This window comes from Chlamydotis macqueenii, chromosome 24 (assembly GCF_036417535.1).
Source record: "Chlamydotis macqueenii isolate bChlMac1 chromosome 24, bChlMac1.mat, whole genome shotgun sequence".
Lineage (NCBI taxonomy): Eukaryota > Metazoa > Chordata > Aves > Otidiformes > Otididae > Chlamydotis > Chlamydotis macqueenii.
Window position 1 is genome coordinate 7085579 of NC_141579.1, and position 24731 is coordinate 7110309.

The 24731-nt window shown below is 54.5% G+C and overlaps 1 protein-coding gene across 4 annotated transcripts; it reads left to right on the top strand.

The window, feature by feature from the left end:
* The first annotated feature begins 328 nt into the window (after positions 1-328).
* Positions 329-23569, top strand: USP28 (ubiquitin specific peptidase 28). 4 transcript variants are annotated; one of them, XM_086766062.1, is made up of 26 exons: positions 329-380; positions 3300-3378; positions 4432-4564; positions 5771-5882; positions 6272-6434; positions 7334-7420; positions 8280-8417; positions 8848-8921; positions 9459-9535; positions 9891-10039; positions 12217-12344; positions 12515-12610; positions 13087-13266; positions 13984-14198; positions 14433-14503; positions 14828-15056; positions 16123-16326; positions 16854-16993; positions 17183-17368; positions 18277-18372; positions 19341-19519; positions 19614-19692; positions 20051-20130; positions 21207-21330; positions 21806-22004; positions 23061-23569. In XM_086766062.1, the coding sequence occupies exons 1-26, from the start codon at positions 343-345 to the stop codon at positions 23234-23236; spliced, it is 3432 nt and encodes a 1143-aa protein (XP_086622188.1). In that variant the 5' UTR covers positions 329-342; the 3' UTR covers positions 23237-23569. The 4 variants fall into 4 exon arrangements, with proteins under 4 accessions (XP_086622188.1, XP_086622189.1, XP_086622190.1 ...); XM_086766063.1 differs by lacking the exon at positions 18277-18372; XM_086766064.1 differs by lacking the exons at positions 17183-17368; positions 18277-18372.
* The last annotated feature ends 1162 nt before the right edge of the window (positions 23570-24731 follow it).

The following is a 24731-nucleotide window of genomic DNA, read 5'->3' on the forward strand; positions in this document are numbered from 1 at the left end:
AAACCTGGAAAAAGCTGGGGAAAGCCCCTTTTCTGCCCATTTTAACCCGGCTCTGGGAAAGGCCGAGCGCGGGTGCGCGGGCCCCTCCGCCCCCCCAGCGCTTTTCCTCGGGGTTTTCCCCCGGGATGAGCGACCCCGGCTGCGGAGCTGGGCGCTCGGCGCCCCGAAACACCGGCCCGGGCGGGGGCGGGGGGGTACTCTGGCCCAAAACAGGTTTAAACCGGGGGCGGAGGGAGGGGGGGGGGTGCGGCGCGGCCGCCTCCGGCAGGCGGCGGGGCTGGCCCCGCGGCGGGGGGCGCGCATGCGCGGCGGCGGCGGGGCGCGCTCCCGCTGGCGGGCGGGATGACGGCGGAGCTGCAGGCCCCGGGCGGCGGCGGCGGCGGCGGCGGCGGGGTGAGACCGCGGGGGCGGCGGGGGGGGGGAGCGCGGCTGCGGGGCCCGGCCCGCGGCGGGCCCGGCCCTCTCCTCCCGTCGTGGCAGCGCAGGCTCCGCTGCTGCCAGGCTCCGCGGCCCAGCGCGGGAAGGGGCGACCGGTACCGGCTCGCAGCGCCTCCCGCCGTGCCCGCGGGCGGGCGGCGCCGCCGGGGCTCGGGCTCCCCGTCGCGGCGGGTAACGGGCTCCGTTCGCGGCCTGTGCCAGCCGTTGGGCGCCCGGCGGCCTGCGGGCGCTGCCGGCCCTCGCGGCCCGGGTGGGCGAGGTCCGGCTCCGCGGCCGGTGGCTGGGCGGGGTGGGCGCTGTCTGCTCGGTGGGAAGGGGCACCGGGGGCTCCCTCCTGTGCGGAGAGCACGAATTCACTTTCTCTCGCTAAACCAGCCTCTCCTGGCAGCCGTTAGCCGGAGCTGCTGCCCCGGAGGCTCGGGGCCCTGCGCGGTTTGTCTCTGAAAGGAGCCGGACCCCCGCGCCGCAGAGGCAGGAGGCTCCCCAGGTCGGTGTCCGCGCAGGGGAGACGGCAGCCTGGCACACCCCGAATTTACGCCGGCGGCTGCGGTCCTCTGCGGCATCTCCGCGCTCTCGGGGCGCGAGAAACCCTTCTGAGAGGCCGGCGTCGAGGGCGTGAGTGGGAATGCATGGGCCCTTGCGTTGGGCGTTCAGAAACGGCGTTTGCGTGGCACCGGTTGCCCGGTTGTGCAGGGACGGTGTCGGGACAGTGCCGGGTGTGCAGGAGTGTATGGAGAAGGACGACAAGTTCACTGTCCGCCGCTGCTTCCCGTGGAGGCTGTGGGTTTGTAAAGCCGTGGTCGGGAACGCGGGCGTTGTTCCTGTGGGTTCACAGCCCTCTTCGCGTCCGTTTTCCCGCTGCGATAAAACACGCAGCTGAGGGCCGTGGCTCTGCGTCCCTCTTCCGTGCTGCTGCTGCCGCCATCCTCCTCCTCACCCGCTGTTATTTCTGGAACCCTCTTGAACTCCCGCGCCGCGCTTGCACCCTGCCCAGCTTGCAGTTTCTCAGCAAAACAAACTACTTGTGAGCGTGGTGAGTCACCTTAGAGCGGGGAAAGTGGCAGAACCTCTCTGGTCCCTCGCTCGCTGGCCAACCGCCTAATTTTTGTCTGCGGTACCATCCTTCCTCTCAGCCTCCTGGTTTTGTACTCATCTCCTGTTGCTGTAATTTAAGACTAAGAGCATTTTAGTGTGGGTTGTTATTTTTCCAGCAGGTAGGACTTTGGTTTAGTTGGTGTTTTCAAGTGCAGTACGTATTAGCAGCGGCAGCACGCTGGCGTTAATTGCCAGCTCTGAAGCTTGTTTTGAAACACTGCGGCGCGTAACCTCAAAAAGCAATCATCCAGACTGGTTGTAGCAACACAGCCACGCGCGCTCCCCGAAAACTGAACAAGTTTGTTGCGCAGAGTGTGGTTCCCGGTGGTTTTTGTGGGCTGCCGGTCGGCCGCAAGCCTCTCGAAACTCGTGGTACGGGATAAGCTCTCGGCTGTTAACACAAACCTTTCTTCTCAGAGGCTGCGTTAAATTGCGCTGGAAGTCATTAGGATGTTAAGCGGTAAGCCAGAGCGGCGGATGGGTAATTAGCTTTCATGGCTAGGCAGCCTTTGTGAGTCCTCCTTTTCCCCTGACAATCATGCCCAGTCCTGCCTCGGATTTCGGAGTCGTGTGCGGTTGATCAGCGTGAGGTTTTTCCTCCAACGGAAAAATGCGCCCTGCGGCGTTAGGTGGGGTTAGCTGACAAGCGCGCCGCTGGCTACGGCAGCAAAATTAGCAACATGATATAAGTGGTTTGCCTTTGTGGAAGGATGCCCGTCCCGGGCCTCGTACCCTTGGCCCCTTATCGCGCGGTTCCTCAGCGCAGCCCTGGCTGGGCCTGAGGCTTTCCAGAGCGCCTCGGCTTTTCTCTGGGCTAAAACTGCGCACGACGGGTTGGGATGGTGGGGGGGGATTTGCATACGTCTGTGATTTTTTGCAAAAGTTAAGCAAAAGTAGTCATTTAGGGGGGACTATCAGGAATAATGTGTTGGGGGAATTCCCATTTAAAAAAAAAATCCAGGATTTTTTTTTTTTGTTGTTTTAACCACCCATACAGACGCGTGCTACCTTTACGGTGTTTGTGTGGGGAGTAGCATCCGTCAGCATAATGGATGGGTGGCTCAAAAAGTAGTTGATTTACTACTTGCTGGGGGGAACTTGTGCTCCCGTGGCACGAAAGCATCCTGAATTTTTTCCCAGTGTAGAAACTTCAGTTTGTCTGCAGCGTTGCTGGTTAAGATTAATTCAGCGTGCGATCTTCAGAGGCTGGGCTAGGCTGGCGGCCGTGGCTCAGAACGAGTATCTCGCCGAACACGGCGCAGCCAGCGCGCCGGGGGAAGGAGGAGCGACGGCAGCCTCTCGGGCCCTTCTCCTGCCACCGTATTGTCACCGCGAAATGACACGCACAAATGGTGCGCGCGGCCCGGCTTAAAATAGCCCCTGGCCGCCGCCCTGAGGACATGCGGCCGCCTTATATGTCCCGCTGCGCGTGCCGCCGCCGTTTGGGGGAGGGGGTGCCCCTGCCCAGCGCAGGTGCGGCGCATCCGGCAGCGGGGTCAGCGTTTGCGCTCGGGCCTGCCGACGCGCTCGTGAGGACACAAGGGACCGAGCGTTAGCCTGTAGGTTTAGGAAGAAAAGGAAGCTGAGTACGATGCCCGAGCTGGTGTTCGCATCGGGCAAGTGTGAGTGGGTTTTTGTGTCCATCTGTCAGTAAAAAGGAAAGAAAGCAGCAGTGCTCCAGTGAGCCCTCGGCAAGCCGTGCAGAAACAGCGCGATGTCTGTCCTGGTCGCCTTTTCACGTGCGCTTTCTTGATTTCTTTCACGCAGGATTGCCAGATGCTCTTAAACCAGCTGAAAGAGATCACGGGAATTCAAGACTCGGCTTTCCTTCACGCGGCTCTAAAGGTTTGTGGCTGTTGTCCTCGTTCTGTGGAAAGGAGACCTCTGAGTTTGTCCCCGAAGGCAGGCAAGTTCAGGCTCTCTCAGGACACGATGCGCGGGTGGGACGTTCGCTGAGCTGAGAACAGCTTGTTTCTCTAACAGCAGACCTTAAAACCTGTGCTGCAGCGGCACGTGCCGTGCCAGAACACGGTCAGGGTTTGCTGGGAGTTCTGCTCCCACGGGCCGTTATCCGTGCGTTGCGATAAACAAACACGTCCTCAGTGGGACAGGGCAGGTTTTTCTCTGTGTAAACTGCTCGGGAGTTCTGGGCAGCTGCAGTAACGTCGGGAGCTTTGCGGCTGCCCGTTATCTTGTCTGTCACCAGAACAGTCTTTGCTCCCAAGCGAAGGGACGCAGGGATCTCAGGCGCTCGGAGAAGCAACGATGACCTAGAAAGCTTCCTCCTCCTCGCGCTGTTTCGGTATTTGTAGATTGTAGCGTTCAACTGGCTGCAGCCGCATCGGCCTGGAATCACCAGACCCCATCCGTGCTCTTGAGAGGCGGCAGCAGGATGTGGGCTGTGCTGAAAGTGCGCAGAGGCTTGTTTAAGGGAATTCTTAAAGGTTTCATCGAGAAGTGGCGTCCAGAATCCTTAGACCAAACGTGAAGGAGTTTAGCCTGTAACGATGGTCCGAGGGGAGCCCTTGCTGGGTGAGAGGCAAACCTTGAAATCCGCAGAGTGGGTGCCTGTGAGCCTGTGCTGGTGCAGAATGCCCCGTCGCGCTTCAGGCCTCCGGCAGCTGCTCGGATCTCTTGTGAGGGAAACAAAATTAGGTGATGGAGTCTGTATTGTCCTGGCAATAAAGCCAGAGTGCTTTCTGACAGAGAAATTCTAGCCTTCGGTCTTTTCATTTCTTATCATTCATTTCACCAACAGATCGCTCTCTCCTGCGGCCGGGGAAAGCGAAGTTGCGGGGGTGGCGCGTGCCTGTCTCTACCACGGATGCGTTGAACATCACGCACGCGGGGCTGAAGTAACCCTGGCGCTCTGGGTTTTTTCCCCTGTCGTTCTGCTAGGCTGCTAATGGAGACCTAATGGAAGCTGTCACCTTCCTGACGGAGGAGCACGCTCAGGAGCCCGCTCAGGACGCGGCTGCTGCAGAACCGTCCGCTTGGGAAGGGAGCGCCGTGGGCAAGCAGCTCCCACCGAGTAAGTCCTTCGTCTCCGCTCACCCTTACCGTTTCCCGTGTTTCAGCCTGAGCCGGAGGGGAAGCATCGCTCCTCCCTGCTCCTGCCAGTGACTCCCTCCGGCCCCTGTCCTGGCACTGGTCTGATTTTGCCGGTGCTCGCCACGGGACAGTTCTGGTGAAGGAGAGCCGCACCCCAGAGGAAAGCGACTTCAAGGCGCTTTGATATGTTTGTGCTGACACACCGCAGTTACAAAGCTGTCCCCGTTTTAAACAGCTGCTCTTGGCTAACACGCAAAACCCAGAACGCTCCTCAGGCAGAGCGAGCAGAGCAGAGAACGGAATCCCTGTCAGGCGCGCACGTCTTTCCCGGCGTCTGCCAGATCGGGTGTTTAGTATCGCGTTTTCCTGAAAGCTGGAAATGTTACTGGAGCTGGCAGTTTGACTACGTGAAAGATGTTTTTATAGGCGTTACAGGTAGCGGCAAAAGCGGGCTGTCGGTTTGGTACGTTGAGGTGTAGGAAGTGCAGTTGCAGTCTGCGGTAGTCGAGAGTAGTTTCTTTAAGCCTCTTTGATGACACATCTCCCAGCTGGAGCTTTCCCAAGGGATATCACCGCCGGGCGGGTCCGCAGTGCCAAAAATCTGTGCCGGGAGCTTTGAAGCAGCACCCAGAACAGTGTGGCTGCCTTTGTTCCGCTGCGTAAGGCTCCCACCTCTTCCAGAACCACTCATTTTCCTTTCTCCTGCTTTCCTGCGTAGCTAGGTTATGAAATGACTCATAGCTGAGCATCCCAGCACGAGCGAAGGGAGGCCATTCTGGGTGACTGTGCCGATTTTCTTGAAATCCTGTATTTCTCACAGCAGCATCAGCTGTCAATGCTGATGTCAAGGCGTAGCAAATACAAGCAGCAGCTGATGTTCCTGTTCCATTTCTTCAAGAGGTTTGAAATGTTCCCTCAAGCTCTGAATCTGGCTGTGGGGAAATCTGGCCAGTACGCAGCCTCCTGCTCTGCCCTGTTCTCGTTCAGCCCGCTCAATGGCTTTTCAGGTTCCCTAGCATGATCCAGGCTACAAGGACTGGTGCTTAAAACTGGAGCTAGGAAAGTGTGCTGGTATCCATTGACAAATCCTATTTGTGAGGCGTGACGTTTGCTAGAAGTTCCGTACGAAGGGAATGTTTGCCTGCTCCCGGTGGGAAACTGATCAGAACGCTGCCTCCGCTTCTAGGTGTTACTGCAGCACTTAGCCCTAACAACAGAGACGACCTCCGTGCCGTCGACGCCTTCGGACCACTGGAATCGCCGAAAGCTCAGGCTGCGGAAAGAGATGCTGCTGGAAGGTCAGTGGGTCCACAACTGTCTTGGTTTTGCGCGGTGTCAGCTCGCGCCAGTCACTATGTAGCTGTCTCCGTTTTGCTGTGGGTTGGGTTTGCCTCCAGTAGTGAGGAAAGGCCCCGGTTTTGCCTGCAGCTAGTTTGTAAGGAAAAACACGCGTGTCTTATCGCCTCCTTCCATCGTTACAAATTGTCTGGCAGTCATGTTTTCCATCTGCCTCGTCTGAGAGCTGAAACTTGTATGGAGTCAGACAAGACGTCTGTGGCGTGGGGTATCACCCGAGAGCGCCCGGCTGTGGCGTACTGCTCGTGACTAGAGGGGGTACCATCCCCGCAGTTCTGGAGAGCCGTTGTGAGACGGCGTTTGACAGCACAGCGTGCATCTTTTGTGATAGGCCTCAGGAACCCCGTTCTGCTGAGAACAAAAATCGCCCCAAAAGGAAACGCTGTGAAGTCTGGGGCGAGAACCCCAAGCTGAACGACTGGAGGAGAGTGGGGGACTGGCCCGTCGGAATGAAGAATATTGGAAATACCTGCTGGTTCAGCGCCGTCATACAGGTGACGCGATCAGAGAGTTCTTATGGAGTTGCCGCGGTCTTGGAGTCAAAATGTTTATCAGTTAGAATGAAATATGTGAGAGCTCTGTGAAGCAGTCATCGTATGCAGATGAGCGAATGTGGCTGCGCTCAAATGAGACTTCTGTTTTCCTTTGAGGGGGCTGGGATTTATTCTGGGCGTGTGCAGAAAGGGCCAAAGAGCACTTAAATAGACTGAGTAAAAATAGACACAGGTACGTGTAATCTGTCTGAAAGTCTGGAGGGGTTGTGGGTCTTTGTGGCGCAGCGGTGTCCAAATGCTTACAGAATGACAGCAGCTCCACTGGCAAAGTGAGCTGATAATTTAATTTTACTGCCGTTATTGTTGGCTCCCTAATTCGCGGAGTATCACATTCCAGCTAATGGAATACGCTGACGTGGATGCTGGAAGGAATAAGCAGCTGGGCAGCGTAGGTTGTTAGTGATAACCTAACCGAGAAGAGATAGCAGTAGGTGGAGCTGAGCAGATTTGTCTCTTCTAACCACCATACATCAGCAGATAAACATTAATCATGCATCTCCAGCTTTGAGAGGAAGTAAGAGAGCTTCAAACGGGCTCCTTGCTCCCGGGGCTTGTTCCCGGCTGCTTTTCCTGAGCTTGCCTGTGGAGAACACTCTGTTCAAAGATGGGTGTGTGTATCCGAGAAATGGCAGGATGAGATGTTCTCTGCGGGGTACGAGTGCGCTGGTCCGGCACACGCGCTGCTCCCTTCATAAACGTTCGTTTAGTGACACAAGGCCATCAAGGAACTGGAAGTTAACAAAATGCTGTCGAGTACAAGAGTGGCAGCGGAGCTTTGGGTTTCAGTGAGTCGTATCCTTGCAGATGCCGACTGGCCTTTACCTCTCCTTTCCTTTCAGTCTCTGTTCCAGTTGCCGGAATTCCGGAGGCTGGTCCTTGGGTACTCCCTCCCACAAAACGTGCTTGAAAGTTGTCGTAGTCGCACTGTAAGTTTCCATCGAGTAACACTGCAAAGTTTCCCTCTTTTGTGCTATACTGTGCTGCTCTTTCTCTAAGCAGATTTCACTGGAGCCAGCTGAGGCTCCTGTGCCTGTGTTAATGGCCTTCCAATTGTCCGCCTACGTTAAAGACAAAATTTGGGAAATACTTTTCAAAGACAGAACCGCTGTAGAAAAAAGTGAGATGCTTCTCGTGACGCTTTCCCCTAGAGCTGCTGACTGGGATGTGGGGAGCAATTTGTCCCCTGAAACTTCTTTGGTAGCTCCAGACTGCTGGTTTGTTCGCATGCAAGGTAGAAACGCTGGTGTCTGAGCCGGGCTGAAGGTCCCTCTAGCCCCCACACCCGTACCCCTAACCCCGGAACCTTCTGAGAGCGCGCAGCAGAAGGTGCTTAGGAGATATTTCGAGAAAGAGGCATCCGTGGAATCATCGTTCGCTTGCTGTATCGCTCTAGCTTCTGGCCACCGCACTGAAGAAACCTTGCTTTGCTTGCTTTCGTGTGTGCTCTCGGTACTCTAGAAACCCTCAAACGCAAACAGAATAGATTCATGACAGCCGCGCTGTTGTCGTCTGCTTTAGCAGCCCTTACTTCTTGCCCTCTTTTCTCTGAAGGTTTTGTTTTGGTTACGTTTTTTTCTCCCGCGCGTCTGTGGGGAGAGCAGATTGCTTGCAAGAAATGACACTCTGTGTCCTCCTGCTTTTGTCCTTTTAAATGTCCCCTCTTCCCTGGGTCGATAGCGTGCCTCTGCAGGTGCGTGCACGTGGTGTTCCGTAGCGCTGTGGTTTAAGATGCTGCTCTTTTGAGTTGCGGGAAGGGTTTGGCTTTTCTTCTTTTTTGCAATGCAGGGAAAAAGAAATATTGCATTCATGCAAGAACTTCAGTGTCTGTTTGCTTTAATGCTGGGGACACGCCGTAAGTTTGTAGACCCTTCTGCGGCACTGGAACTCTTGAGGGATGCGTTTAGATCCGCTGAAGAACAGCAGGTAACACCGCCTTGAAAAGCCTTTTGCTTTCTTCAAAACAGCGCTGGCAGCCACAGCAATCCTGTTTGGCTGCATCCCACTATGAGTTTCAGAGGCCTCTTCCCGTGCTTGTCAACCGACAAGCAGCTGTCCCCGTGTCGTTTAGGTGCAACGTACGTGCGCGCTAATTAAACAGCCAGCACGACAGTGCTCTACCCAGTGCCGTCTGGGTAGCGATCAGAATAATTTCCTCTGATCAGGTTTGCCGACGAGCAGAGCGTTCGTTATCGGTCTAAATTAGCTCAGCGCTTTGGTTTTGCGTGTCTTTCAGCTGGGTGGGTACAGCAGTGCCGGTCGGGTTGGATTCCCGTAGGTTTGGGAAACCAGTAGACCGTGAAAGTGCTCTCTGGTCGGTACTGTGTTTGACTCTCGACTTTTCTCTCTCTTCCAGCAAGACGTGAGTGAATTTACGCACAAACTACTGGACTGGCTGGAGGACGCCTTCCAGCTTGCTGTGAATGTCAAGTAAGTGAGCTTTCTGTGCTCGCGGGAGTTTGACCTGACGCTGGGGAAAAGCCGATTTTAAATGCAGCGCCTTAATGAATGAGAGGGCTTTATGTGACAATTTTGCGTCAATGAGAGCTCTTTAAGCTTGAAATGGTGCTCCTTAAACTTGAAATATGCACGTGAAGCGTTACATCTACGTTTCCTGTACGTGAGCGTAGGACTTTACTCGGTGCCGGTATGGGCTGCAGAGTCAGTAAGGTTTTTAGGGGACCTCAGCAGAACCGGCGTGCCTGAAAGATCTTGTTTTTTGGAGTGGCGTTTCAAAAGGCAGTGCCTCAAGTTGTTTTGTTTTGTTTTCCCTTACCAGTGTAAGTGCTCCAGAGTGCTCTCGAGTACGGAAACAGATGAGAAGCTTCCCCTCTGTTTTGTGCTTGGATAGAAAACTTGACTTTTGACTGTAGGAAGGTTCCCAAGCGAAGGCTTACGGGTTATGAGCTGGGGCTCTGTTGCAGCCTGCAGCTGCGAGTGAATGTCTGCTTTTTCTTCCTGAAACAGGAGCCCTGGGGACAAATCTGAAAACCCGATGGTGCAGCTTTTCTACGGGACTTTCTTGACGGAGGGAGTCCACGAGGGTGAGTGAAGGGTTTGGTGGATTCACGTTTGAACTCCTTGGAGTGTTGTGATTTAGAGCAGTGATGACGCAGGATATCGTTGCTCATTCCTGACAAAATTGCACAGTTCTTTAAACTTGCGAACGGTCTTCTTGAGAAAATTGTAACATTTATAAAGCCCGTCTTCTGAAACCATTAAATACTGGCCAGTGCTGACGTGTTGAGAGCACTTTTTTGTAAGGGGCGTACCCCGACAGACGTGCGTACAGCTGCGTGGGGGTTGGTTGTCTGACTGGTGCTGGCGGCGAGCTCCTGAGTGAACCAGAGCTTTTTGTTCTCTTAAGTTCATGGTTTCTGTATAATTTCCGTCATGCAGGCAATACCTTTTCCAAGATCGAAACCTTTGGTCAGTATCCCCTTCAGGTGAACGGTTATCGGAACTTGAGCGAGTGCTTGGAAGGAGCCATGGTGGAGGGAGAGATGGACGAGGCGACAGCGTCTCCCTCGGTGAAGTACGGGCAGGAGGTCAGTGTTACGGTCTGCTGGTGCGCGCGTGCTTGCCTGCTGCAGGACAGCACAACGCAGAGCGCAGGGCTGTCTCAGGTTGTTCTGGTAACTTTGAATGGCCGTTGTAAACGTTCCCTGAGAACTGAGTACAAAGTATTTGCTGGACACCTGGAATCTCGCGTAAACGTATGCTAGCCTTACGTGGTGAGACGCTAGGTCTCTGCTTGTTTGTAAAGATGTGTTGTCCTGTACGAGCAGTTTGAGGAGTTTGTTTTAAATTTAAAAGGTAAACATCTGCTTCTGATGCAAGTGTGATAAAGTCTCTCTCTTTCTGTTGAAGCCTACCTGTACCTGAGTAGGGGGAGAACCACTGCCTCCATATTTTCGGAGGGTAAAAGTACAGTGCTTAACTCTATGGTATGCCCTTTGGAATTTGTATCTTTCTCCCTATTACAGTCTGTGTCGCTTTCCTTCTCATTGTCACTCTTTTCTTCTGACTGTGCTGATTTTTTTTTCTTTTCTTTTCTTTTCTTTTTTTTTTTTTTGTTTTTTTTTTTGTTTTTGTTTAAATCTCACAAATCACAAACCGATCATAAAACACTTAGTTGCAGCGGAGTGGGAAGTGAAGGTGTACTGTTAACATTCCGCATCCTCCACGTGTAAGCACCGCTGGGAAGTTAGCTCAGGCTGGGAAATAGCACTCGGAGATCCGCGAAGGTGCCTGGCGTAGGGGGGCAGGGAGAGGTGAGAGCGTCTGAACAATGTGTCACTGCAGCTTAAACTAGCAAAGGAGGAATGAAGTCTCGGGCAGGTAAGCTCTGTCCAACTCCGGACTCCAATGTTTGTTTCTGGCTTTCCTAGTTCCAGCCTGAAGCCGGTCAGATGCCTCTGCCGCACGTGTGGGCGGAGCTGGCGTGGGCTGGTGCCAGAGACAGGGGTGTAGGGAGCTAATCGAGCTGGTTCTTTTAAATCCAAGATTCATAGTTCCTCCAAATCCTTTCCCAAAAAACAAGGGGACTTGCACTGATCGTGGAGATGTTTTAATCGTGCTGTGTCTGTATGGATAGACGGAAAAGGCTCTGGCTGTATTTGTAAGAAATCTAACGGGAAAAACTGTGCATCTCAATTTCAGTTCCTAGGATGTCGTGGCTAGAGGACTGCGTGATAGGGGCCGTAGAGAATAAGGTGCATTTTGTCTTTTGAGACCGTAGGTGAGTGTACTGAGGCTGAAAGCATCAGTGGGATGAACGGGAACTTACATTTCTCCTAGGTAATAGGTGTGTGCATCGTTCCTTCTCTGTGTTTCTGTTCTCTTGTTCTGAGGACTGGGCTGCTTCTCAAAAAGCTCTGCTACCCAGCCCTTTCATTCCAAAGTTTGTTTTAAAATAACTGTTTAAAATTCGCCTTCGTTGGAAATATTTTGGATTTCAAAATGTGCTGTTGCACTCTGGTGTGGGGCAGATTTATCGTGGCAGGATATCTGACCTGCAGCCTGCAAAGGAAAATGAGCTCAGTGTGCTCGTCCCGAGTCCGGCGGGGAGCGTTGGCTGGGTGGTGCCGCGCTAAGGAGGCGAAGGAAACTTGGGGCAGCGGATGCTGGAAGTGTCTGTGAAGCCAGGAAGAGAGAGAGGAGGTGTAAATTCAGCCGGGGCTTTTCCTTTCAGCGTGACTCTTTGGAATGGCATACGAGGCGTGTAGAAAGTGGGTGTCTTCTCTGAACCTGCGCAGTCGAAGAGTTTGTAAATAGACTGAGAGAGGAGGAGGGATGAGGTGCTGCCTGAGGACTTCTGTTTTGTTCTTCATCCTTGCACGTGATTTACATTGGAAAAGAATGCTCTTGGAGGCTCTCAGCTGACATCCAGAGTTTGTGTAGCGTCTGCTAATTTTGTAAAATTCAGGGCTCGACTCCGTAATAATCCATCAAGCTGGATGCACCGGGCAAGGAAAGGTAGCTTTGTCAGAGCTAGTGTGAGGGTTTTCCAGGGTAGCCATGTAAGATGGAAGTGGAGATTTTAGTCTCGTGAAACGGGGCTTTCTGACTAGTCATTCGACACCAACCTACATGCTAGTTCAGGAGTTAAAGGCAGGCAGACGTCTAGGAGGGGTCTAAAATCGTTTAGGATCAGGCTAAAATGTGCCGTTTAGCAGTCCTCTGAAAACAGGTCCCTTTGGGGGCATTTCTGCTTCTGTTACAGCGCTGGTTCACAAAACTCCCACCAGTACTGACCTTTGAACTCTCCCGATTTGAGTTCAATCAGTCCCTAGGACAGCCCGAGAAAATTCACACCAAGCTAGAGTTCCCCCAGACTATTTATATGGACAGGTGAGTTGTTCTGTGGTACGTTACGTGTAAAGCTGTTGCTTTATTGTAATTAAAGAAGTGAGAAAGGTCATGTGGGCGAGGAAGGAAGGATTCTGAAATATTTCTGAAAGATTGTGGAGGTTGGAAGTAAGCAAACCTCACGTGGCGGCGCTCTGGTTTTTCCTGCTTAGGTACCTCTACTGCAGTAAGGAGCTTATTCAGATGAAGAGAGAAGAAATGAAGAGACTGAAGGAGAAAATGGTGATTCTGCAGCAGAAGCTGGAAAGGTAAGTAGTCGTCTAGCTTTCTTCTTCTGCCCTGGGGAAGCATGCAAATGCTTCCTTTTAAAGGAGCTTTCCAGTAGAAGAGAAGCTTGGAGGGGAAGAAGAAAGAGAACCGAGTTCGTTCCGAGAAGTGTGGAGTGAGGAGCGGTGCTTTTAGAAACAAACCCGTGGCTTTGACGGTTTCTGACTGTTACTGACGCTGTTATCAGAAGTTGTTCTTCAAATAGTACGGCTGTCGCTGTCGGCTGCGCCGGCGAGTTCCAGTGAGGAAGCCTGTTTTGGCTGCTGCTGAGCAGCGCCCGCAGCCTCAAGGCTTTCAAGGTCCCCTTGCATCACCGGGGTTTTTCCCCTCTTTCCTTCACTGCTTAAACTGTCTCCATCCCAACCCGGAGTTTTCTTCCCTGTCACTCTTCTGTTGTCCCCTGAGGCTTAGCCGGTCATGTTCCTTCGTTAACGCAACGCCCTGCGTTTTTCTGTAGGTACATGAAGTACGGCTCTGGTCCAGCCCGCTTTCCGCTGCCCGACATGCTGCAGTACGTGCTGGAATTCGTCGCTGCGAAGCCTGCTGTAGGAGTTTGTTCTGCTCAGGGCTCTTGGGCAGCACCCCTGCCGTCCCAGGCCGAGCCTCCTGCTCTGGACCGGCTCTCGCAGCCGAACGGGTCAGTGAACAGAAATAGCAGTCGTTTGTAGGAGAACGCGTTGCCTTTCAGCTGAACGCTGCTGGTGCGCGTCCTGAAAGCCGATCGTTTGTCTGGGCGCTGGTGAGCGATGCTGTCGTGTGCGAATGCCTGTGCAAGGGGTCAGTGGCTGCTCTGCTGGTAATTCGGTGCTGGCTGTGTAAGTACAGCACGCCATCCGGTCTGTTCTTTTTCCTTTTCCAAAGGCGTCGCCATATTCCCTGTCGAAGCGGCAGTTCTGAGTTAAATTATGTGCTCTTTTTGGTTAGGCTACTAATTTTTTTGCTTCATCAACCAGTAAATTACTGCAATATTGGATTATTGCAAACCTGGCCAGCACGGCTGGCTTTCACTCTGAATTACGCTGCATAAACACGTGAGAGTTTCTTTGTAGTGAGGGAAGGAATTGTCAGAATTGCTCGGTGTGGATCTTAGAAGGTGGTGGTACTTACAGAGTTCTGTAAAAATTTGGGCTTTTATTTGTCCTATATTTTAATTTGGTCTGTTAAGGAAGAAGTACGTTTCGGTGCACTTCTTCCCTTTACATTTTGTACCACCCTGGAAGGAAAATCCCGCTCTGGCTCCGGAGCAATTTTTGTTTGCTTTATTTCATATTCTTTTCCAAAAAGAAAAAAAAAAAAAAACAGACAAGGGAAAGATTGAAAAACCTGTCCACTACTCTTGGATTTTGCTTCGCAGCGTACTAGAAAGGAAGGATGCTAGGACTGAAGATGCAGCTGTCTTCTCGGCAAATCCCTCGCCGCAGCAACAGTCGAGTGCGCCGCTCCAGCCTTCTGGTTCGCCGGCAGAAACGTCCGAACCTCCAGCTCCTCACGTGGTTTCCAAGGAAGAGCTGAACCTTGTTCGCACATGTCTGCGGCGATGGAGAGACGAGATTGAACAAGATGTGCAAGGTTGGCCCCAGATTTATTTGTTGTGGTGTTTCTGCCGAACGCCCGCCTGAGTTCCCCTCTGTTGCTGCAGCTGGGTTGAACTACAAATAATCCTGCGCTCGGTGCAGCTCTGGTGTGAAGCGTGCTTGGTGCTGACTGCATGGCTGTGAGCTTTTTGAAGTGCAAGGGGCCAGAATACCCTGCTGAGCAGCCATTACTTTTTCTGTATTTCTCTCCCTGGGGATGTTCTTGCAGATCTGAAGGAGTCCATTACCAGAATCAGGCTGTCCATTGAACAAATGTACTGTGACCCTCTCCTCCAGCAGGTAAGAACTGCAGCTTCCCGAGGTAAATACTCAGCTGCTGTTGCTGATACTGGATTTTTGTTCGTAGCTGTCAGTTTAAGTTGTCCACTTAGTTGTATTTTAAGAAATCCCAATATTATGATGAAGCAGAGGAAGGAATCTTTATGAAAATCTTGTTGCTTTTCCCTTTAAAAGTCGGTTCGCGCGTAGTAGGAAAGTTGACGTACGAATCGAGAGTTTCGTACCAGGCTGCAGCTATGAACGTGTTTGCAATTTTTGTGCAGAGGTCGAGCCAGTTCTTTTCCCAGAAGTGCATCTGAAAACTACGTCCGTGTGAACTTGCAGGTTCCCTATCGTTTGCACGCTGTCTTGGTACACGAAGGGCAAGCAAACGCCGGTCACTACTGGGCCTACATCTACGACCAGCCTCGCAAAAGCTGGCTCAAATACAACGACATCTCGGTGACGGAATCGTCGTGGGAGGAACTGGAGAGAGACTCGTTCGGAGGCCTGAGGAATGCCAGTGCCTACTGCCTGATGTACATAAGCGAGCAGGTGTCCCGCTTTGCTGCCGGTACGGGAGCCGAGCTGCTGGCTCGTTAGCCGTTTCTGTATCACCTTGTCTCACTAGCCTGCCTTTCTGACTCGTCGGCTGGGTTTTTGGTGATGGCGTCGTACTGAACCTAAACTGCTCTCTTTTTCTGCAGCCTTTCCTAGCGCGTGAGTTACGGGTAACAGTGCTTACGCTTGCAGGCGTGTTTGCAGTGCCAACGTATAAATAGTTCTGTGGAGAAATTACTGTGCACGTGGCGCTATACATGGCAGGCAGCTGTAGAAGAACCTAATAATTTCCCGCGTGGTTCATTTTGATGGAATAAATAGAAAGAAACAATGCAGAACTGTCATTCTGTTCCCTGCTAAATATGGCTGATGAGGATCGGGAGGTCGTTCTTTGTCTGCCTTCCTATGACAGTTCCGTTTCTGAAGTGAACTCATGACTCTTTTTTTTTCCTCCTATTTAATTCAGTTTTGTTGTTTTTCAAAGATGCTTTGCTTGTGCGATGGGTGAATAAGAAATATCTGGCGGAGAAAATGGCCGTTTGCCTTTCATAAACGTTAAGGCTCGGCTGAAGCTGATAGCTACTTGGGGTTTGTGCTGTTTTCAGGCCAAACACTGAGGCAGATCTGAGCAGTACCGGCATGCGGCTCCTGCTGTGGAGCCCGCGCAGTTCCCTACCTTTACGTGCTACGTGGCGTTGCAGGTGTGGTGTATCCTGCGGAGCTGCGACTTTTCTGGCTGCTGGCAGGCTCAGCACCGTTCCCTGTACAGTGGCAGCCCCTCCGTAGGAACGCGTTTCTGACCTGCCGCGTCAGCAGGCGTGCTTTCTGGAATGTCACTGGGATTAGTGCCATCCAGCGGTAGAGCAAAACCGGTTGGTTTTGTTTCGGATAACTCTAGATTTGCCTTTATTTTTGCACTTCTGCTTAGGAATCATCTTACATTACAAAGCCAGCGGGAAGTTGGTGCTTTTTTCCTGTTTATCCCTCAGCCAGTTTGATTGTGGCTTTCCATAACATCGCGTATTTGTCTATCCTGCGACCGCGTGTTCCGTTGTATGCCCGTCCCGCCTTCCTTCCAGACAGGGATGACGGCGCAGAGGCTGGCCAGTTTCAGAAGGAAGTCGAAGCCTTGTCCCCCGAGCTGAGACACTACATCCAGGAGGACAACTGGCGCCTGGAGCAGGAGGCAGAGGAGTGGGAGGAGGAGCAGTCGTGCAAGATTCCTCAGATGGAGCCTTCGCCTGCCTCCGAATCGCAAGACCTCTCTTCTGAATCGGGACCAGGTAATGCCACATCTGAATCTGCAAACCGTGTTGAGACCAGTAACGGCCAGCCGGTCAAAGCTACCGCCGTGCTGGAGCCTCGCCGAAGTGCCTGCAGGCCTGGAAGAAGCTGCTCGTGAAGTAGCAAGGCAGCCGGGGGAGGCTCTGTCCTGGCAACACGCAAGGCTGTCCCGCTCTTTTTGCACGTGCGTCCTTCCAGGCTTGGCACCAGGAATGCTGTTTTCCCTTCACTTAATCGTAATGGGCTAATCTCACTTTGCTTCCAGGCTTTTTTTTTTTTTTTTTTGTAAATGTGGAGTAGAAAATGTTCAAGTGCTGTTCTCTGGAGCGGGAACGCTTTCCTTGGCAGTCCCTGACGGCGTGAGCCATACCCGCTGGAAAGGCTACGCGCAAGCTCACCGTCCAGTGCCCTCATCTCTGGGATGAAGGCGGCAGCTGTCACACAGACGAGCAACAAAACATCTTAGTACAAGAGAGACGAAATCTTGCTGCTCGTGCTCGCTAATACGGTGCCTCTGTCCCGACAGATCAGTCTTCGGTCTGCGAGCAGAGCGTGCGCTCCCTGTCCTCTGAGCACGCCATGATTGCCAAGGAGCAGACTGCCAAGGCCATTGCGAACACCGCCGACGCCTACGAGAAGAACGGCGTGGAGGCAGCTCTCTGCGAGGTAGGAGCTGAGCGCCAGCTCGGGAAGCAGCCCCTTCTTCTCTTTGCCTTACTCCTCTTGAGAGACTTCGCTTTTTCCGGCTCTGTGGAGTTCTGTAGCTGGGCCACGTCTGACCCGGTCCCCTTCTGCTTTCCTGTATTTTGCGTTGGTTTTCCTCACTCTTCTTCTTCTTTTTCTTCTTGGCCACAGCCCAAGGAGGTAGAACCAGTGAAGGCCCAGCTGGGAGAAACGGCCCTTACAGTTCAGGCAGAGCAGCCGCAGGACGCTAAGGAACCAGAGTCTGCTGCCCAAAGCGGCTCTCAGGTCTCCGAGGTGGAAATCCCCAGTGTGGGGAGGATTCCCGTTAGATCCGATGCAGACGGATATAACGAGGAGGTACAGATCCCGGCGCAGGGGTTAAGCGCTGCCGTCGTACACCTGTAGCTTTGCAGTTAGCTGGCTCGGAGCTTTCCTAACATGGGGTGCGCCAGCGGTCTGGCGTGGAAACGGCGCTGTGTCCGGAGGCCCTTTTCACGCTGCAGAACTGAAGAAGGCCAGACCGAGCGGCTTAGTAATTGGCTTTCGAAATGCCGTGGGAAAAGCAGCTCTGTAAAAGCGCTCGGTCCTTAGATGTGCACGCTGTTCCTTTTAGTCTTCTTTCTGGCACAACTATATCAAAATTGATCCCAGCTGTGTTAATTTATTTCCAAGCCTCTCTACGGGTTGCAGTTAGAGCTTGGTCCCCTCTCTCCGACACTAACCACCAGTAGCGTAACTGACGGTTCCCTCGCCACTGCTGTTTTGAATCTAACCGCAGCCGTACGTTCTCGGGCAGCGTTGTGGAAGTGCGGTGTTTTCCGCACGTGCAGTCAGGTTTCACGCAGGCAGCGAGGCCGTTACTCCTCGAGCACGTTTGACGGGTGCTTGCGGGAAGCTGGCACGGTGCGCTGCTCCGCCCTAGGCGCTGCTCTCGAGTTGACATCGCTGAAGAAGATGGAATGGGCACAGAGGGGACGTGGCCAGTGTGCTTTACGTCCTCGCTTGTTGAATGTACAATTCACGCCTTGGAGAGGCCAGGCTTTACACCTCTAGGCGCATGAAAACCCCTGCATGTAAAGCGCGTGTGGCAGGCGCAGTAGGCGGTACGCTGGTGAATCACAGCTGTGGCGAGTTCCGCCCGTTCCACACGATTGCCTTAAACTTTGCCTTTTGGAAGGTTTCCCGTTCTTCACCATGCCTTCTCTTCTTTCCCTGTCTGTTACGTTTTCCTCGTTCTTGTGTTTGTTTTCCTGCTTCCGTGGTAGGTGCTGCTGAGCCCAGCCATGCAAGGTGTCATCCTGGCTATTGCGAAAGCCCGCCAGACCTTTGATCGAGACGGGTCTGAAGCAGGGCTCGTTAAGGTATCGCTTGTTTGCTAAATCCCGTGGTGTGGACAGCTCTTTTCCCAGAACGAGGAATCCGTGCTGTATTGACGTATCAGGAATGCAGAGGAAACGATTTGTGCAGTTTTTCTCCCAGTTACTGGCCTTTCTGTCCTGCATTTCTGTTTCTGCTCTCCTACTGTGACAGCGTATCTGTGGGCTCTACATTTTTATAGCTCCTAAGAAAGAGCTCCCTCCTCCCGGGAGAATCAACAACCTTTTTTTGTTGGGTTGTTTTTTTTTCTTTTACTTTTCACTATTTTTTCTGCTTGTTCTTTTAGTATTGGCAGGTCTCTCGAGCTGGATAATGAAAAGTAGACTTGCCTTGTGAGCCTTTCAGAATCTGTTGTCTAGGTCCTGAGTGTGATCACCAGAAAATAAAGCAGCACTCGTGAAATTTTTTTTTTTTTGGTCCTGAATGTGCGCGCTTACTGTGACCTTTCTTGTAAAACGTGTCCTCAAGCAACGTATGCGTTGAACAGAGGGACTGGAAAGAATGAACACTGCTGAATGTTGGAGCTGGCGTTAGATTTTACAGGCAGGTAGAGTTAACTGAAAATGCCACAAGGAGAAATCCCCAGTGCTGTTAATGTACAGGAATATAGATCGCAAATTAGTTTTGCACCCTACTGCAGCATCACAGTCGATTTTTACGCCTCAGCACTTGCAAGAGGGTTCCCAAAACTGCCAAAGGCAGCTGTACGCCCCCCTCTCCAACAGGCATGTAGACACCTCGGCGCTTTTGAAAAGCACACGCTTCGTGCCTTGTCTTTATAGTCCCGCGTGCTGGGCTTCCGTCCCCCACCAGAACACGGCCACGCAGCGGGGGCTCGGTATCACCCACGGGAATCCCGCTGTTTCAGGGCAGCTTTAAGCGTCCTGTCAGCTGCTGCGGCGTTCCGGCGGGCAGAAGAGCGGAGCCGTCAGTACGCGTGTTTCCTTGGCAGGCGTTCCACGAGGAGTACTCCCGCCTCTACCTGCTCGCCAAGGAGGCCCCGACGCCTCAGAACGACGCCCGGCTGCAGCACGTGCTGGTTTACTTCCTGCAGAACCGCGCTCCCCAGCAGGTGGTGGAGCGGACCCTCCTGGAGCAGTTTGCAGACAAAAACCTCAGCTACGACGAAAGGTTTGTGCCGGTGGCTCCGAGACGAGGCTCTTCTCACCTGGAAGCAGCTGGGGCCGTTGTTCTGATTTTTCTCGCCTCTGCTTCCACGGAGCAGGTCAATTAGCATTATGAAGGTAGCGCGAGCGAAGCTGAGAGAAATCGGTCCTGACGAGGTGGACATGGAGGAGTACAAGGTAAGGGAGCAGAGCGCTGCCCTTGATCCGCGCCGGCGCAGCTGGTGCTGGCCAGAGCAGCCTGTGGGAAGCGGGGAGCGCGGTGGTCGCCGGCTGAGCTGCCGGCAGCTCCCTGGCTGGCTGAAGTGCCCGTCCGCAGAAGGGTGCGGAAAGGGAGAAAGGACGCCCTGGGAATCGCCCGAGCTTTCAGGAGTGTCCACGTGGTCGACTAAGGCGATGTATGCGTCGCTTATGAGAGCTGTTTAAAGCCTTCAGAGGCTGAAACCTGATGGGCTCTGGAGCTGGGGAGGAATGCAACAGGCGCCTGCGTGCGTTACGGGTGAGGCTGACGCTCTGCTCTCCTCCTGCTCCCCAACAGAGGTGGCACGAAGACTACAGCCTTTTTCGGAAGGTGTCGGTGTACCTGCTGACAGGCCTGGAGCTGTACCAGAACAGAAAGTGAGTGGCGGTCACGGTGTGTTTGGGCAGGATCAGCTCAGGCCTAGAAACAGAGGCTGCTTTGAGAGGACAGCTTCTTTCTGGCCCGCGATGGCCAGTTGGCGTTCAGTGTCGTGTCGGGGGCCAGCAGGCTTTCTTTTCGGCTGGCCGATAGCCCTTCCTTGAGGCCACAGCCCAGCCTGGGCAGCAGGCTGCTGCTTGCGCTGGGGTACTGACGCAGTTCCTTGGCGTTCCCCCTACCGTCTCTCTGCGACGCAGAGCTTTGCGTTCTCATCCCCAGAGGTGGCTTTGCAGGAGCGGTTGCCGTCGCTTCTTTTGCTGTTCAGGCTCCCGTATTAAAATTGAGCCGTCTTGAGTTGGACGTTACACGTGGTGTAAACGCACGCTTTGGAGTTCTCAAGGCTCGTAAGGATTTTTCCTTACTCCTCGTAAGGAGTTCACAAGGCTCGTGTTTTCTCCTGTGAAGGACAGTGCTGTTTTGTGAAAGGTTTGTAACTTGAAAAGTGATTTTCCCAGTCCGGAGTATAAACTGGCTTTCAGACGTTATTCCCGGACGGAAACAGAACTGAATTCTGTGGAGGTTAGCGGTGACACGCCTCCAAATTCGGGTGGGCAGATTGTCGGGAGGCTGGGCGGGAGCCCGTTAGAGCTTCCCTGAAGTGACCTCATCTCTGCCAGGTGCTCTCTTTGCTCACCGGGGTTTCTAGGCTGGAGGCGTGCAAAGCAACTGAAAGCATTACCTGCCGCACTCGGGAGAGCGCTCCAAGACCTGCGGTGTTCCTGGAGCAACATAAAAAACGCCAGCGCTGGCGTTCGCGCCCGGGCTAAGTCACACACAACCTGGGCTTTCAAGGGCTCTTCCTAAGGTGCTCCTTGGGCATGCTGGGCAAAAGGAGCGTGAATTCCTTGACGCAGGGATCTGTTCGTTTGTGCTTTGGCAAGGAAATACAGTTTTTCCTGTCGGGCCTGGTGCTGGTTACCATTTTGGCCAGATGGCAAACGTTTCCTGAGCTGAGGGCGCTGCAGCTGTGGCCCTGCAGTGCCTGCGGGCTGGGGAGCTGACGCGCTTCTCCTAGGTACCAGGAGTCGCTCACCTACCTGGTCTACGCCTACCAAAGCAACGCCAAGCTGCTGCTGAAGGGAGCCAACAGGGGAGTGGACGAATCGCTGATTGCCCTCTACAGAAGGAAGTGTCTCCTGGTTTGTATCGCGGAGCTCTGCGCCCCCGGGAGAGCCGGGGAGGGCGCGGCATGGGTGACAGCGGCTCCTGCGGTGCAGTCCGCTTGCCGGCTGCTCGGTGTGCGTTGCCTGGGAATCTGACTGGGTCCCTTTTACGAGCACGCTTCAGTGACGGGCTGCGTTCCCAGGGAGGGTTTGGACGCACCGGACGTGCTCGTGGGTTTTAACTCGGCACTTGCGTCGTTTTGTGTCCATTCGCTTCCTTCCCCTCCGGTATTGATTTGTAATGTTAAGAGCTTTCTCTCTCTGGGCGACAGATGACGTCCTTTCCACAGGGGGGCAAAAAACTGTCGTGAAAACAAGCTTTGTTTTTAGTTCACGCTCCGCGGCTGCCAAGACCAGTGTAACTTCTCTCTCGTGCCTGTTCCCGCGGCTTCTGGTAGCAGGGCCCCTCTTGCTTTTTACAAGTCTGTCTCTGCTTCTCCCTCCCCCCCAGAAGCTGAACGAGGTGGCGGCGTCCCTGTTCGTCAGCTGTGAAGAGGCTCGTGTGGCAGAGGGCATTGGCATCCTGAACGAGCTGATCATCCCCTGCATGCACCTGATGAACAACTTTGAGATCTCCAGAGAGGACCTGGATGCCCTGGAGGTGATGAGGAACCGCTGGTGCTCCTACCTGGGCCGAGAGGACATGGACGGTAAGGATGCCTTCCTCGGCCGCGCGGCGCGACGGCAGGGCTAGATCGGAGTTCCCGGACCAGTTACAACACGTCCTTAAATCCCTGGTGTTTGCGCTGCAGCGCGTGGGGGTGCTCCTCGTTGTGAGAGGCGCAGCGCTTTGCACTCGTCCGCTGAGTGGCGTTACGGAATAATTCAACCTTCCGGTGCGCTACAGCTGTGGAAGAAGTGTTCCTCCTCCCTGAGGTGTGAAACGCTAATTCCAAAAGAGCAGCTTAGCGTTACCTGGGTGTGCTCGGGGCGCGGTGTGTCGTACCGAAGGGAGGGTCCCCACAGACGGCCAGAGGACGCTGGCAGGCTCGGCCATGGAGCCACGCTCCTCTCCGGCGGGAGGAACAGGTTTCATCTGTGGCCAGAAACATGGCTGGAGTTGCAGAAGCCTGGATGGGGGAGCAGATTCGGGGATCCGAGGAGGGGTTTGTCGTTTTGTGGCTGCATTTTGGTTCTGGGTAGCTGTTCTTGTTCTGTATTTCCTTCTGCGGGCTGCAGTCGGGCTCCCACAACTGCCCTCGGGTCGTTCTTGTGAAGGGAAACTGGTTTTGACCCCCGCCTTGATCTGTGTGCGAAGATTTGGGGAGTCACTGCAGGGGTTTGTGTCGTTAGCAGAGGGTAAGCTTGCTGCAAGGAAATAATGCCAAACCGCAGAGGTCCCCTCTCAGAACACTGCTGTCAAGAGTAGAAGGTCCTGCCGAGGTCTGAGACGTTTGGGGCAGAAAGGTCAGGTTAGGAACGGGTGCTCCGCTTCGTTCAAGCGCAAACTCGGCGCTGGAGCGTGGCGTCGAAGCGCGGCGTTCCTGCTGCTGTACCAGCCAGTGCCACGTCCTGCGCAGGGACAGCTCGGTGCCCACTGAGCCGCCGCGCCTCCTCCGCCCGCAGGGGATGGGCGCCTTTCCGCGCTGGAGGAGGACACTTTCCAAGGCGTCGTAGCTCTTTGGCTTGCAGCCCGGGAGCCCTCTGCCGTCTGCTCTCCTCCTGTTGCGGTGCCGCTGACTGTTTGGTCCTCTCCCCCTTGCCAGCAACGCTGCAGGTGAAGCTGGGCGAGCTGCTGCCCCGGCTCCTCGACTGCTCCACCGAGGTCATCGTCCTGAAGGAGCCCCCCAAGATCCGGCCCAACTCCCCCTACGACCTCTGCAGCCGCTTCGCGGCCGTGATGGAGTCCATTCACGGGGCCTCGGCCGTGGCTGTGAAGTAGACGGCGGCCTCCCCGCTGTGGCGCGGCGCGCGCTGCAGACCTCCCGCCCGCCTGGCATCCTCCCGTCGCACGGCGGCGGAAAGGGGGCGGGAGGAGAAGGGGTGATTGCGATTCAGAGCCGTGTTCTTTGTAAATACCAGCGAATAAAAAGCAGTATTGCACTTTTGAGAGAAAACGTTACGCGGCGACGCGGAAGGCTGCGAAGCGCGGTACTGGCGTGCCACGCCGCGTCCCCGGCAGCACCCACTGCCGCGGCGTCCCCAGGCCGCCCCGGGAGGTTCTGCCGGTTTGGCGGCTTTCCGGACACAGCAGCTCCCGGCCTGCGACGGCAGAGAGCACGAGGCCGGCTCCTCCGGGCTGGTGTTGGCCCGTCAGAGGCGTTCCGTCTGCCCCGCACTCGGCTGCTGGGGGCTGTGCTCAGGTGCGGCCGCGCTCCTGCTAGCGCGCCTCCGAGCGGTGCCTCCCGCTCTCCGTCCTGTGGGCAGTCGCGCATGCAGCCACCGACATTGGCCAAGTCAAGTGGGTGTTTGCCTTTTTATTTCACCCCACCAGAGAAAACACGAGTCTTCCTCCGCGAACGGCCAAAGCAGGCGGCGGCAGTGCCGAGAGACGGGACGGGACCGTAAAGGCTGGCGCCCACACAACCGCACCACAGCTGTGGCTCTCCGGTTAGGGGAGAGCACACCGCCCCGGAGGACGCGCCCCTCGCGTCAGGAGGCAAACGTCCTCCTCCCCTCTGCTGCGTTTTCAGCGCTGGATTAGCCCTGGCGGCAACGGCCAGGGTAGAAGCGGATCCTTTTTTGTTGGTGATAGGTTTTTTTATTGCCTTAAATTAATTTTTTTTTTAATTGACTCAAATGTAAAACTGCCCTGTTCGGATTTCCTTTTGCGGGCAGCCTGTACCTGCGCGTGAGCTGCGGCACTTGTTCTAAACGAAACGTCCGGAGGAGGCGGAGGGGTGATCTGGTTGTCAGGACTGTACAGCTTTTCCTAAAAGTGCAATAAAAGCATTTGTTCTATGTTAGAATGAAAACGCTCCTGCCGTGCCTCTCTTGTGCTCTGCCGTTCCGCCTTGAAGGTCCTCCTGGCCTCAGTGTGGGGAAAGGGAAGCAGAGGGGGGAAAAAAATTATCGGTGGGCAAAGTAACACCGAGATTTCTGCAGCTCGGCGAAGCTCGCAGCCGGGCTGAGCCGCGCGTGGGTCTCCTGTGAAGAGCTGGCAGCACTCGGGAGGTGCTGCGATGGGAATTTTGGAGACAACCAGGTGCGTTTGGCGCCGCGGAGCAGGCGTGCGGAGGGGTCTGCTGGGAGAGGCTGGCGAGGCAGCTCCTGAGGAGCCAGCGGTGCATGGTGACGATGCCGGCAGCTCTTCGCAGCCTTGTCCTTCCCAGCGGAGGAGCTGCTCCGGAGCCCTTTCCCGTTGGCTCCGGCAAAATGCGGGTTCGTTGTCAGCAGCGCGGGAAGAGGGGAGGGGCACACACGCAGGCGAGGGCTTT

Excerpts from the sequence above, each read along its gene's own strand:
- USP28 (XM_086766062.1), top strand. The coding sequence starts at position 343 with ATGACGGCGGAGCTGCAGGCCCCGGGCGGCGGCGGCGG. Across the intron at positions 12,611-13,086 it reads CTGCAGCAGAAGCTGGAAAG|GTACATGAAGTACGGCTCTG; the intron begins GTAAGTAGTCGT and ends GTTTTTCTGTAG. Across the intron at positions 19,693-20,050 it reads TGGACATGGAGGAGTACAAG|AGGTGGCACGAAGACTACAG; the intron begins GTAAGGGAGCAG and ends GCTCCCCAACAG.